Here is a 15192-nt window from a genome sequence, read left to right as displayed (position 1 = left end):
CCTAGATTTTCTTAAAATTTTATCGGCAGTTGGTAACCTTGAAAGATGCCTAATGCAGAAGTAAACCCTTTTTGTATTGTGTTACATGTAGAACCTCTTGCCTTATGTTGCAGTGTGGAGCCATATTCAAATGACATTTCGTTGTTTAAAAAGGATAGAGTAATAGGATCATGGTTAAATCTGTTGTAGTTCCTTTTGTTCATTATATTTTAATGTTACTCTTATCTTGAAATGTGGAAAAGACAGATGTCTCTTGAATTAATACATACCAAGGAGCCTTGGTAGTACTAATTTTAATACTAAAATTAGTGAACATAGTTCAAATGAAGGATGCTAGAAGACTTGGTTTCGGATTTACTAGTGTCAATTCCTTTAGACCAAGTAGTGGGTAAGAAAAGCGAGTGCTTTCTTTAGAAACTGCTTTTTAAGAAAACATTTGAAGATCTTATAAGCTATTTATGGGTTTAAACACTTCCCTTTTGTGAGGGCTAGAATCTCCACTGTTGCTCTTCTAGGTCTTTTCCTTCCCAGAAGACATTATTTCTTTTGAAATCTAATGGGATTATATTTTATGGGTAAATTTTACCTCCCCTGAGAGCAGTGAGTACCTCCCCTCTTTTTTTTTTTTTTTTAAAAGATTTTACTTACTTATTTGATGGAAGGATCATAAGTGGAGAGGCAGGGGGAGGGGGAGGCAGGCTCCCTGCTGAGCAGAGAGCCCAATGCGGGCTGGATCCCAGGACTCCGAGATCATGACCTGAGCTGCAGAGGCCTAACCCACTGAGCCACCCAGGTGCCCCAGTACCTCCCCTCTTGACCAGAGAGAATTTGTTTTTTTTTTTAAGATTTTATTTATTTATTTATTTATTTATTTATTTTATTTATTTATTTGACAGAGAGAGAGATCACAAGTAGAGAGGCAGGCAGAGAGAGAGGGAAAGCAGGCTCCCCGGTGAGCAGAGAGCCCGATGCGAACCCCGATCCCAGGACCCTGAGATCATGACCCGAGCTGAAGGCAGCGGCTTAACCCACTCAGCCACCCAGGCACCCGACCAGTGAGAATTTTAAGAAATTGAGGACACTGATGTCAGTTGAAGTGGTTTGAAAATGCTGAAGCTGTCTATGGATTTTAGTGAATTTACATGCCAGTAGACTTAAAATTTCTTTTTAATTAGGTTCATCATATGCCCGAAGCTCAGTGGTTACAGCTGTGAAGTTTACTATTTCTGATCATCCACAACCTATTGACCCCCTGTTAAAGAACTGCATAGGTAAGTGGAAACAAAGTTAAACATACTGAGTAATAATTTCAGTAACTAAATATTACCAGGGAACTAAAATAAAATGTGTGTAAAGGCCCGATAATTGATAATGTTTGATCTTACATACTTACATTCTATCAACCTTTAGTTTGAAGTTATCAGATAATTTTGCAAATAAATATACTGGGATGTCTTCAGAGTGAACTACATTTTTGGTCTGTCTGGCCAGATATGAATCAATCTTGATTTGATCTGTTAGAGCCCCAATTTTCTGTTCTTACCTATAAGCCCTCCAGCTCCCAAGGAGATCTGTGGAGACAATGTAAGAATAAAAAACAGTAGAATTAAGAGAGAGCCAGAAGAGACTAGGCTGTTTCTGTATCTACAAAGACAAGAATTAGCTTTTAGGGTTATTTTTAATGATTTTATACTTCACTGTGTTGTTTTCATAATCAGTTTTCCTAGAGTGGGTAATACTAAAAACCTTCAGAGCTTAGTTTGGTGTATTCCTAAAGACAGAGCAACAGAGATACCAGCAAAGTGGATAGACGGATATGGCAAAGAAGCTTTGTAGTTTTGGGCCATTCTGCAGTAGGCCAGAAAGGGAAAAAAAAAAATTGTAAAGAATGACAGAAATGGGTTATTAGTTCAGAATAAGAGGCACATAGGGATAAATGGATGCTATTGTTGGGGCCTAGAAATAAAGAAGGTCTGAATTGGAAGATTTTTGCCATCTGTTCTCCTCACCTGTTTTTGGTTTGACTTCTTTATTTTGAGAATAAGGCATCATGAATAGGAGGGGCAGAAGGAGAATGAATCCCAAGCAGACTCTTCCCTGAGTGTATAGCCCAACAGAGGGCTTGACCCCACAACCCTGAGATCACAACCCAAGCCAAAACTAAGCATCAGCTTCTCAACCAACTCTGCCACCCAGGTGCCCCACTTTGATGTATTTGACATTTTTTGTGTTGTACAAGATAGGACAAAGGTGAAGAGTCCTGTGCCACATCTCCAGAGACATAGATCCAGGTTGACAGGTCAACCTTTGTGAGTCATTGATACAGTTATTTGATCAAATGATGGTCATTCTCATTGAATTTTGATCTTGTTTTGTATTATTTGTGATTACAGTAACATCAGAATCACCTAGGAGGCTTTTTAAACATTGTAATAACTAAACCAAAGAGTTGGGGGTAGGTAATCCTAGTGCATATCACCATTTGTCCATAATAGTAGCAATATTATAGATGCTTTCTGAAAACAAATACTTTATTCTAATTTATGTCTTAGTAATTGTAAGCAAACAGAGGGGTAAGAAGGTTTAGTCTGGTATATTTAAATTTTTTTGATTACAAGGTATCTCCTGAACACTTCTTGTAATCAGAAGTTTCTTGGGTAGTCAGCCTTGAATTTACCAGTATATGGTGTCTAAAGTATTATTTCCTTCCCATTCATTCAAGTTGCTGTTGTGATATATTCAAGTCTTGGCACCTCTTTTCTTCCTGTGTATTCCAAAGGACTGCTGACTGTAGGGTTGAGATTCTATAATGATGAACAGTAACTCCATGTGAATACTAGGGATGTCCCAAATACTATTTGGTAGTATACATGCAATTTAGTCTACTCGTGTAGCCTCGCAGGTTTACAATTCTCATTTTGTAAACTGAGAAACTGAGGCTCTTGCCTAAAATAACTTGCCAAAAGTCATATAGTTGGTTAGTGAAGCAGTTTGGATCACCATCTGTGTGACTCCAAACATCTGTGCACTGTAATTTGTTCCCATTTGCAAGATAAACCAGACTTATTTCTGCTTTTTTTGGTCCTGTGTTAGGTTTCAGTTTTCTCCTTTTGTATTTTTAACCCTCTTACAAATTCATATATTCTTCATTAATGATAGAAATAAATTTTGAAGGCACATTTCTCTTTATCATCTGATAAATTATAAACTTGTTAATTGTATTCAGTTTATCAAGCAATGGATCTAGTCCTAATCCTGTTTATCTTCTTTTGAACTCAATGTTTTTAATTCAGTTTTTGTTGCTTTCAGTGAAAATACTAATTTTGAACTCTGAGTAGAATCATTTATGTTATTTTTATAGCTGCTGGCTCCACCACTTCTCTGTGTCGCCTATCTTTTTTCATATATCTATAGAAATAATTAGGGAACTTTTGGGGCTCTCTCATGCCATATCCTCTGCAATATAGAATGCTGCTGTGAGTCGATTATCATGTCTGAATGTAATTGTGTTTAATTGGTAGCTTACCTGTTGCCAAAGGCAGCTCTGTGGTTCACTTAATCTAATCTATCTTCATGTTCTTATTCTGTCGTCACGTTCTTCTGTGACCTGCATTGAAGAAATGACAATAATATAAACAATAAATTTATCCGTTTAGAAAAAACATACCTATTTTGTTTTAAGGCTACAATGACTGTATATTGCTTCTTAACGATTTTCAGGTGATTTCCTAAAAACGTTGGAAGACCCAGATTTGAATGTAAGAAGAGTAGCCTTGGTCACATTCAATTCAGCAGCACATAATAAACCATCATTAATAAGGGATCTTCTAGATACTGTTCTGCCACATCTTTATAATGAAACAAAAGTTAGAAAGGAGCTTATAAGAGAGGTAAGCTAGTTACATTACTGTTTATCTAAGCTTGTCTTTTACTTTTAAGTATACCCACACATTCTTTTTTGTTTCAACAGGTAGAAATGGGTCCATTTAAGCATACAGTTGATGATGGACTGGATATTAGAAAGGCAGCTTTTGAGTGTATGTACACACTTTTAGACAGTTGTCTTGATAGACTAGATATCTTTGAATTTCTAAATCATGTTGAAGATGGTTTGAAGGACCATTATGATATTAAGGTAAGATGTTTGTGGCTATTTATAGATTGTTTTAGAAGAAGACTTCTATAGTGACTTTCTGTAGTGGAGAAGAAGGCTGTATGACTTTCACCCTTGTAATTTACTTGTTTATTTAAAAAAAAATCGGTTTGCTTGTCACGAACTTAGTAAGTTTGTTGTAAACTATAATATGCAAACGTAATAGTGATGCAATGTAATATCAGTTGCCATACAGGAAAAATCCAGAAACCTCATTGGAGGGGCAGGTCAAGCCTAAGAAATACTCTGTGCCAGCTTGCTTTAGTGCATAGTTTCTAAAGCTTTCCCTTACTCAAGAGTCCAGACAAGTTTTGCTCTTTAGAGTATAATGTGTGATGTTTTTGTCCTGTCTTAATATTGGATAGTAGTCTTCCATCATGGTCTTAGCTAATTCTTCAGACTGTTCTTAGCACTGTTCTACATGAACCATTTTATTTACTGTAATGAAGGATTTTCATTTTCCAATATGATACTGTTGGTTTAGTATCAAGAGTTTTTTTAAAAGATAACACAGAAGGACTGTTTGCATATACAGAAAGCAATCTGTAGAAGCAACTAGAGAGAAATCACTGCTTCTTAGGTTTAGAGTATAAACTTTGCTCATAACTGTTTTATTTGTTCATGTCGGTTTTAAATATGAACTATAAAAGGGTGATTTTAAAAATAAGTGCATTGTGTGTGTTCTGCTCTTTGGGGCCTTCCTTTAGTCAAGCAGGGCAAAGGGGGCAGCTGAACAGTAATAGTATACTGTCAGAATTCCAACTGCTATGTTTCCATATGTGCATAACCTGATCCTCTAAGAATTCAATGAACAAATCTCCAAAAGAAGTAATAGAATCCTCCTGTTTCATTCTACAGTTTATAGTCTAAAGAGAAAAAAAGACTATGGGTTACTGGATTGACTGAATAACCAGTCTTTTTTGATATCTGCTAAGACACGAGAAACTTACTTTGAAGCTTTTCTCCTAATTCAGTTATTTTCTTGTTCAGTGATTTTCCATTCTGGTATACACGAGCTTCTTAAAAAATAATGTAGAAATGGCCGTATTCTGACAGGTAAAAATCTCTGGGAAAGGGACTGAGGACTTGGGCATATTTCTGAAGCTCTGCAGTGCTGATGTGCAGCCAAACCTGAGAACCACTGTTAGTTCTGTACTCTAGGACCACATTATAGGTTAGATCTGGCTAATGCTTTTAACTAATATTCCTCAGATAAGATTTGAAACTTTAGTCATTCCTCTTAAAAACTTTGTCAGAGTTTGGAATATTATCTTTAGAAAACAGTGCAAAGTCTAAACTTTTTGTTTTAATTTCTCATAGATGCTAACATTTTTAATGTTGGTGAGACTCTCCACTCTTTGTCCAAGTGCAGTACTGCAGAGGTTGGACCGACTTGTTGAACCATTACGTGCCACATGCACAACTAAGGTAATCATTGATTGACATCGCCTGCGGCCAGACTGGGCATATTCAAAATTCCTAGTTGATTCTGTACTCTAGTTTTCCAAATTTAACCATGCTAACTCCCTATGTAGCAGTTGGTTTTAAAAGTTAACCTATTGGATGTTTGAGAAAACTTAGCACTGTTAAATGCTGTTTCTAAAAGCTTTTATGTAATGTTGTAACAGTATGATACATATACTGATACAGGATAAAGAGTGATAGGACCATGAAAGAGGAAATGGTGAATTCTGGTGGGGGTGGGTAGGGGTGGGAGTCATAGAAAGCTTCCTATGAGAATGATGACATTTAAAGTGGACCTTGAAAATGAAAATCAGAATTTTTAGATTCAGAAGGTAAAACAGGACTTTTCATACAAAAATAATTATATATATTAAGACACAAGATTGGTCAATACGTGATGAAGAATAATGAATAAACAGGGTAGCCAGAGAAGTTTTCTTCTCCAGAGTAGGACTTGATAAGCAGGTAAGGCTCTGCGTCCCACTCTTTGTTTCAACCTGTTGGCTCTGGATTTTGTTTTTTAAGGGGCTTGGTATAAAATGTTCCCTCAAAGGAAGAACAGCTACTGCTAAAACGTTTAAAAAAATAACTGTGTTTAGAGTAGAAGAATGTACCTTTTGGACCTATAAAGCAATGGTTTTGCTTTATTTACCAGAAATTTCTACATGCTTAAATTTTGTTCAAGAGTTGTCTTTATAACACACAGTATAAATTTACTCAATATTACAGGTGAAGGCAAACTCAGTAAAGCAGGAGTTTGAAAAGCAAGATGAACTAAAGCGATCTGCCATGAGAGCAGTAGCGGCACTGCTAACCATTCCAGAAGCAGAGAAGAGTCCACTGATGAGTGAATTCCAGTCACAGATCAGTTCTAACCCTGAGCTGGCGGCCATCTTTGAAAGTATCCAAAAAGATTCATCATCTACTAACTTGGAATCAATGGACACTAGTTAGATGTTTGTTCAACATGGGGACCATTATATTGACCATATGATGCACTGAATTGACAGGTTAATCATAAGACATGGAAAGAAGTATTTAAGGCTTCAAAATGTTCCATTTTTTTTTTTTTTTTTTTGTCTTCATGGAGACAGTTTGGCTCTCTTCCATTGTTGTTTTTGTAGCATTTCTTTCAGAGACATGTATTTCCACAATCTCCAGAGGTTGTAAAACCACTAATGTCTTAGTGGTTAGGGCAACATTTAAAAAATGGAAACTAAAAGTTAGGATTTATGGAGATAGGGTCCAGTATCTATTTGCCCTGTAATGTTTAGGATTAAAATGTTAAAATTTTGTGACCATGAATTTCTTTCTTTTATAAATTTTCTTTTAAAAATCAAAAATTCTACAAGATGAAAACCATGTTTTTCTTGTATAATTTTTTGTTTCAGCAACATAAATTGATTTTTAGCTGGCAGACAAGAATATCTGTGTAAGATTTGTTACATTTCAAAGGGTTTGGCAGTTTAAAAAAGAAAATAAGGTTTATCATTTTTTAAGTATGGGGATTAATGATATCCCTGTTGCGCACACTAATTTTGCATGAACAAGTTTACAAATATGTATTGTCTGTAAAGCAGCATGTGCAGATTATTCATAATATCAAAAGTTAAAATAAGTATTATTGTATTAGTGCAATTTTCAGATATTTATTTTTGCACAGAAAACATATCTGGAGAGAGAGAGAGAGGGGGGAGTAAATTTTTGAAACTTTGGTTTTCTTAATGCCAGTGTGAATTTGCAGATGTTTTCAGCAAATCAAGTCACAATAACAATTTGCCACTTTTTCTATTATAAATTTTCTTACACATTTAAAATTTGAATATTTAAGTACTCAGTTTTTCTCAGTTACCCATTTGTGTGTGTGTGTTTCCACTTAGAAATTTTTAAAACCAGATGTTTTCTTTCATTCCCTTTGGATCCCTGCATTCCTTATCAAAGGATACAAATACTGTGTATGCTTTTGAATTTTATTTTTAGGAAAATTCTGAAGCTGACTATCACAGGTTTGTTAGCTAATATAGTATTTTCTTTTAGTTGAGTTAGATCCCCCCCCACTTCTTGTAGAGCTAATTTACATATTGTATTTGGTAAGTGTTGACTACTTTTCCTGATTAAGGGGTCTGTGCTGGGGGGAAACAAAGCTTTGCAGTACCTTATATTGTAGTTAAAATTTTATTTAACATATCCTTCAGTGAGCTCATTTCACACTGTAGCCTCTTCCTTCAAATTTGTGGTGCTCCTGTAACAGTAAGAACTAATTTCTGAAATAAAAGACATCTCCTAATGCTGTGCAAACATAGTTTACATGTATTGAAGGAGGCAGTTGTTAAATTGACCAATTTAAGCAATCAGATATTTGAAAACTGCACCCTTTATTTTTGAAACTGTGAATTAGAAATACTTTCCTGCTGTGTAACTTCCTGCTTTGACATCCAAATATGCAGTGATTTTAATTGATAACATACTGTGGTTATTAGATTAACAGCTTGATTTCAAATGTTCAGATGATAATGCATAAGACATTATTACCAGTAAGGATTTTAGTACATTAACATAGAACGTTACATGAAGTTGGTGCCATTTCAAAAATGTGGCAGGTGATACTCTTATACCATAATTTGCATAAAACTGTAATAGAAATTTATTTTGAGATGTCAGTATATTATGTACTATGCATTACCGTGGTATAGATGTTGTGGATATATTTAAGTATTTGGTTACATGGTTTCACAATAAATTACAATACTGCAGGCTCTAGGACCATATAGGAGACTGACATGCATATGTTGTGTGAATGTCTTAGTTAATTGTCTAAAGTTAAATCCAGATACTTTTCATGTATTGGATTTTTTTTTTTCTTTTTTAACTTCCAAGATGGTGTGGTTTTTAAGTCTTGGAAGTTGACAAATTTTTCTAACATAGCTGAAAGTATCTTTTAATACTAGTAGTAGATACGGTTTTAGTGGTTTTTAAGAGAGATGTATATATTTACATATATATATTTGACAAAATTAGAATTTGACAAAATTAAGAAAACTCATTTTAAATGCTGAGTCCTGCTGATTACCACTGTACTTGTAGTGGTCATGTTAATACTAGAATGGGGGTTGCAAGGTACGGAGTCCGGTCATAGTCTGCCACTCACACTATTACCTGTCATACACATATTATTAGGACCTTCTGATTAGGTTTCCATATGCAGGTCTCTCAGAAGAGCTACAGGTTACTAGAAAAAAGCTGTTTGCTGATTTTTCTTGAGGACACATCAGCTATTCAGAACTTTTTTTTTTTTTTTTTTTTGCTTTAAGGTTAGTATGGGGGGGTTGCACTTTGAGGTTATTTTATGAAACCAAAGTGGAAAGGAAATTTAGTATGACAAGGCCTAATCTAAAAATTTGCATATAAAATCAGTAGCAGTGAATGATAATTATTAAGAAGGTGGTCAGGTCTTCACATTGGTGATGGCTGAAGCTTCCTAACCACTGGGAATTAGAATGTTTAATAAAAGATAGAGGAGTATGATTTCATGAAATGTTTGAATATTTACCAAAAAAATTTATGAATCCATAATTAACCAAATCAGTTTTTTTTCCTAACACTTTTGTTGGGTAAATGGTAAATAATAGGGACATATCTAATTTAACCAGTTCTAAGGGATGTTTTGGTATATTTATTATATATAGATCACTCTTGGACAGCAAATACATAGGCATGATCGAAGTTCATAAATACTCAAAATCCCTGGTCATTGAAACATTCAGTTAATGAGCCATGTAAACTTTAGCCACATGACAAAGTAGATGGCAATACTTCACAATTAAAAATTTGAAGTAACATTTTCTGCCCACATTAAATTTTACCAACAATTATAAAATTACTTTAACTGCCATTCTCTGCATATGTTATGCCTTAGTAAATGTTTTGATATTAAGGAGCTCAAAAGTTTTCCGCAAATTTTGGGTTCTAGCTTCTTAAATTGAATCTTACTTTTCAAATTACTGTGACCCTAGAGTCCTATCTTTTTAAAAATCTTATTTAATCCTTTGTAGAATGGAAAAATGGATAGTACAAGACCACTTCATACTACTGTTTGGAAAAAGGATATTCTGGTTTTAAGTGACTATTCCAGTTAATTAAATACAAAACTCCTTTGATACCTTTGGTTGGTTAAAATGGAACACAGAAGTATTTGGTGGCAGGCTTCCAAAAGCTTAAAAATTAGGCCATTTTCTTAAGAGATACAGAGTGAAATTGCTGCTTAGTACTAGAAAAGTAAGATTTCGTTAACACCTACTGCAAGTTAGAGCAAAATTTATCAGCAATGTGTTTGTGCGCTTACAAATTGTGATTTTTCATTGGACATCATAAAAGCCAACTTCAATTAAAACTACTGGAGGGAATATTGCAGGTAATTTTACTTTGTTAGATCCTGTGATGTCAGTGTGTGTCAGGTTTCAGAATAAAATTTTTAGTAGAGGGAGTCTTAATACCATGACCTCTTCATACCTTTTTATTCTGATCTTAAATGATTATCAGTCGTGATTTTGGCAAATTGTTTTACTTAGGCCTTGGAGGAAAAGCTTACATTCTGTGAACTAAAAATTTTCCAGATTAGGAAAATGAGTGTATATTTAGCCATTACCAGTAACTAATGGTTGATGCACATTGATTGTATTCCAGAATGCTCTCTCTCTCCCCCACACACATAAATCTAAAGAACTGTACTCCAGAACTGGGTAATGTATGGTACCATAATAACCTCCTGTTTTTAATAGCCTGTATTAACCCTATTACTCTGTTACATACTCTGTACTTACCCTATTAATAGCTGTTTTACTTGTTCTGCAGATACTCGCTTTTAGTATAAACCCCACTGCTTCCTTAACTACCTTAATATGATGGTAGTAGCTTACTATATTCCTAGTGTCATATTTTTAGAAGACTTGGAAATGTGTATTTTGTTTGGAATCATGATCTATGAACTAAGGCTTTCCTAAAACGGCTGGGAAAAAAAACAAAACTCCTGGATCCTTATTCTAGATATAAAACCCATGCTTTCCTCCGGAATTTAGACTTCAGAGGAAAAATACATGTTCTTCTTAGATCAGGATTACTTACCCTTGGCACAGTTGATATTTTGGACTAGATAATTCTGTGTCATGGAGGGCCGCCCTGTGCATTGTTAAGATTCTCCCTTATCTCTACCCACTTAGATACCAGTAGTATTTTAACAACCAGAATTGTCTAGATACTGCCAAAATGTCCCCCGCAGTGGACATTGGTGGGGAGGGGGTTAATGCAAAATAGCCCCCAATTAAAAACCACTGTTTCAGAGATTTCTTTATTACAGCTATAACCAACAGAACGGTACACGTAAAACCTCAGACCTTCTTGTGTCCATTTTCTTAAATACTACTTCTAATGAACCTATTTTCTTCCTAATCATTAAGTATATGATTTAGTGGAAATAGGTTTCTGCTCTATAACCTCTGATGGAATGGATGGTCTTAAATCCCTTGAGGCACTGTTTTTCTCTGGCTACCAAATACTTTGTGCACACTTGGCAGGAGTATAAAGGGGCTGCTACTGGACAGGGGAGTATGAAGCAGTTGGGAGTGCTTTGGGATCAACGCGCTATGTAAAATGAAGTTTAGGTACAGTAGCCTTGTGCAACTAGTATATTTTCCCTGAGTTCTTCATGCATAGATTTCCAAAATTGTTCATACTCTATTCAAGCGAGTAGTCTATTAATTTACTTGATTGAACTAACGACTTGTTTCCAGTACAGGTAGTTTCCTGTTTAGTTACAATATGTGAAGTCCTGCCAAACAGGGGTCTTCTGAATTTTGAAATCCCCTCTTAAACTCAAGCTGACTATAGCAGATTTTTGCTATTTTTCTAGGAGTAGTTGATGTAAGGAGACAAAATGCTTCTGTATGAATTTTGATACCCACACATAGGATTTTAAAGACTGATGATGGTAGGCATGTGACAGAAGAATGACCACAAAACTGCCTCTTCTTTAAAAGCAGACAGTGGAGCAAGTAGTCTGTGAAGCTTCCTAACCATCTCAGTACCACTGGGAGAACTGGCATAGACCCAAAAAAGGTTTCTTTTCCTTTTACATGATGTTATTGAAATACTAATGAGCTTGATTGGCCCACCGTGTAAGTCCAGAATAACCTTGAAAATCATTCAGCCCTTAAAATTTACATTTAAAGGATTCCAAAATTAGTTCCAGCCTCCATCACCCTCTAAAGTAGTCAAGTCTTAGCTGATGACCACATGCTGCTGGTGAGATAAGAAGCCTCACTGCCGATCTGTGTACCGCCATAGCCCCTGCTCACGTGTTCTGCAGTCAAGATTGATCTATTCCCATGCTTCCATTTCTGTAAATGAATCCAAGGCAGAGCTAATTACCTTTTCCTCTCCTTCCACTTGGTACCTCCTACTCTTTACTACTATGTGCTTGATACTGGGGAAGACACACTGCATAATTACTATGAAATAGTGTTGTAATAGGGAAAACAGAACATTCTGTACGATTTGTATCAGAGAGGTTCTTCGTCTGGGGTTCAGAACAAACCTAAGCCAAAGAAGCTGTGTACCCCAGTGGGAACAGATCTGGTGAAAGCATAGAGACACGGGGTCATGGTGTATTTAGAACTGAGTGGCTGTGGTTTGCAATAGAGTGAGGCGAGGGAAGGCAGATGATAGGGGGCTTTGTAAACAGTTTGGCTTGCCAGCATCCCTGAAATTAAATCCATAGAAAGACTTAAAAGCTAGGAAGTCATGTAATCAGATTTGTATTTTTGAAAAATTAGCTGTGGTTTAGAGAATGGATTAAATGGGAGGTAAGACATTTGTTGATGAATTAGGACAGAGTAATGCAGTGAGGGAAGGTTTTGCTGAAGAAGTACAGTTTGGAGAGAAGTCAGGATGTTTGAAATAAAAACTGACAGGAGAGCCATTTCCTGGGTATTGGAAGTATATACAATTAATACTGCAATATGAACGTTCTCCAAAATAGAGGTTTTACGACAACTTGTTTATTATTATACATGTCTGTTGTGGGTAGCATGGGGGCTGGCTTCCCATCTCAATGGGACCCAGTAGGACCAGGATACCACTTGGAATGCTGTCCCTTGCTGTGGCAGAGGGAAAGTGAATGAATCTCTCCCTCCTATTGCCTGTGCCTGACAATGGCCTCACTTCTGATCACATTTTGGTGGATATGAAGTCATGGCCATATATAACGACTGAACACTCACAAGACATTTGTAAAAACAGTAAGCTCAGCTGAGTTCTGATTTTTTTTTTTTAAGAGGCAAGGGAGGTAGAGGAGGTATGTCACTTTGCATGTCCACCACAACTCAAAATTAGATGTTCCTACCTCTATTACAAGTTGTTTTCAAACACCCTGCCACCAAGTTTTTCTCAAGCTTTTCCTTCACTTGGTGTCAGTGACTGACTCCTCTCTTCTTTATCATCCATAGCTACCCTCAACCTTTCCAGAATAACAAATTTTGTTGGCCACTTCTAACACTGGCACTCAGGCCAATGAGAAATAGATCACCTACCTCAAGTGCCTCTCCCCACCTCCGCCATTTCAAGTGTATTTTTCCAGACAACTACTCTAAAAGTGCCAACTATGTTGGTGTCTTCTAACATATGTACCTAGATACTTTTATTCCATATTCCAACCCTATGATTCTTTTACTTTTATCAACTTCTTTATTTCAACCAACCACTCTGAGGGCTACGGCTTAGATAATTGGATTCAGAGCTACTCAAACTTAACCTCTGGTAACCTACTCTTAACTACAACTTCCTGTCCAAATTCTGTGCTCACTGGCCCTAAACTGATCTTTGACTTCATGAAGTCCTGCAGTCGGGATTTTCCACTACTTTTTCTGAGTCCGTCCTAGCCTTCCGTTTTCCACCTAGCATTGACCTGGTTTATAAAATTACTTGTCCTCTTAAGGCATTTAAGGATGCTTACTCTTCCATTCCCTAAATCTTCCTTTAAGTTTTACACTTCGCTTTCTTCTCCATACCCAGCGGACTACCATTAATCTCATTTTATCGGCAAAATTAAGGTCGTCCCTCCACCTAAAATACTCACATCCATCCTTGTCTTCACTCATGTCCTTATCTCAGAGATTGTGTTGCTGCCCTGTAGCTCAAGACCAACCTCTCCCAGGTTTTGGTTTGTTAAATTGGTTCCTCATTTCTTCCCTTTATTCTCAGTGCCACTTCCAGTGGTTCCATCTGCTCGACTCCAATGTACACTGAGGTCTCATCTAAAAAGTTTTTATTGCATTGTCCACAGATGTCCTGTAACTGTAGAGACAGAGATTTGCTTTCCCAATTTCTTGCCTTCTTTTCACTTAACATTCTAATCTGGCTTTCTTCCATCTGTTGGTGATCATCACAACAACCAACTTTAGTGACGTCTAAGATGCCAAAATGGCCTCCAGTCTTTTCCTTACTTGAATTCATTGATGCTAATACTGTTCATCACTCCCTTCACGAGACTACCTGTTCCCTTGGCTTCTAGGACTCTATGGTCTCCTAGAATTTCCTTATACCTGTGAGGCCACTGCATCCTCCGTTTCCTTAAATAACCGTTCCCCTGCCCTTTCAGTCCGCAGGCTCATGTAGACCGGTTTCCCATTCTATCTGAAAGCAAGCTTCCTGTGAAATCTTTTGTAAGTCGATGGGGTAAAATGAAGACACAACTCTTGTGAACTTGTATGGAAACATTTGTGAGTGTCCCGAGACCCAAAAATAAACTCTTAGGCTTTTTTTTTTTTTAAAAGATTTTATTTATTTATTTGACAGAGATCACAAGCAGAGAGGCAGGCAGAGAGAGAGAGAGAGGAGGAAGGCTCTCCACGGAGCAGACAGCCCGATGCGGGGCTCGATCCCAGGACCCTGGGATCATGACCTGAGCCAAAGGCAGAGGCTTTAACCACTGAGCCACCCAGGCGCCCCCTCTTAGGCTTTTCTAATAGCTTAGGACACATCTTGCTAACAGTTACAAAAAATAAGTGGAGAGAAAGCACAGTTACCCAAGGACACGGGTCAAAGCTATGGCAGCCTGACCAGAGGTGCCGAGCATGGGTACCGGGGAGGGAGTTGGTGACAGTGTGCACTGCCCTAGAACTGCTCCTGTGAAACTACCACTGAAGGCTATTATTCGCTTTTCCACAAATGCAAAAGTCCTCTTTGGGTTTCTCTGGTTAGTGAGAACAGGTACTAATGTAGGTCTTTCAGATAAACCCAGTTGTGTAACATGAACTTTTGAAAAAGTAGGAATACCTACAATAAATAGGTCCTAGGTCAACTCATTCATTCTTCATTGTTTGCATGTTGATTTTAGAATCTGCACACCTAGGGGCCCCATGGTGGCTCGGTTAAGTGTCTGCCTTCGGGTCAGGTCATGATTCCAGGGTCCTGGGACACACACAGACTCAAGTGTGTCCATTGAGCCCCCTGCTCAGCAGGGATTCTGGTTCTCCTTCTCCCTCTGCCCCTCCCCCCACTTGTGCTCTCCCTCAAATAAATAA

General features: G+C 37.0%; 1 protein-coding gene across 1 annotated transcript in view; it reads left to right on the top strand.

Annotated features, from left to right (window-relative positions):
* CAND1 (cullin associated and neddylation dissociated 1) overlaps positions 1–7902 on the top strand; it is a 41420-nt gene extending 33518 nt beyond the window's left edge. The window contains exons 11-15 of the mRNA XM_032347114.1: positions 1176–1271; positions 3721–3890; positions 3971–4135; positions 5474–5581; positions 6347–7902. Coding sequence (XP_032203005.1) covers positions 1176–1271; positions 3721–3890; positions 3971–4135; positions 5474–5581; positions 6347–6571 — 764 coding nt within the window. The 3' untranslated portion in view covers positions 6572–7902. The remainder of the gene's footprint in view (positions 1–1175; positions 1272–3720; positions 3891–3970; positions 4136–5473; positions 5582–6346) is intronic.
* Positions 7903–15192: the final 7290 nt, after the last annotated feature.

This window comes from Mustela erminea, chromosome 6 (genome assembly GCF_009829155.1).
Source record: "Mustela erminea isolate mMusErm1 chromosome 6, mMusErm1.Pri, whole genome shotgun sequence".
NCBI lineage: Eukaryota > Metazoa > Chordata > Mammalia > Carnivora > Mustelidae > Mustela > Mustela erminea.
Note: the sequence above shows the minus strand (reverse complement) of the source record. Positions and strands in the feature narration are given on the sequence as shown.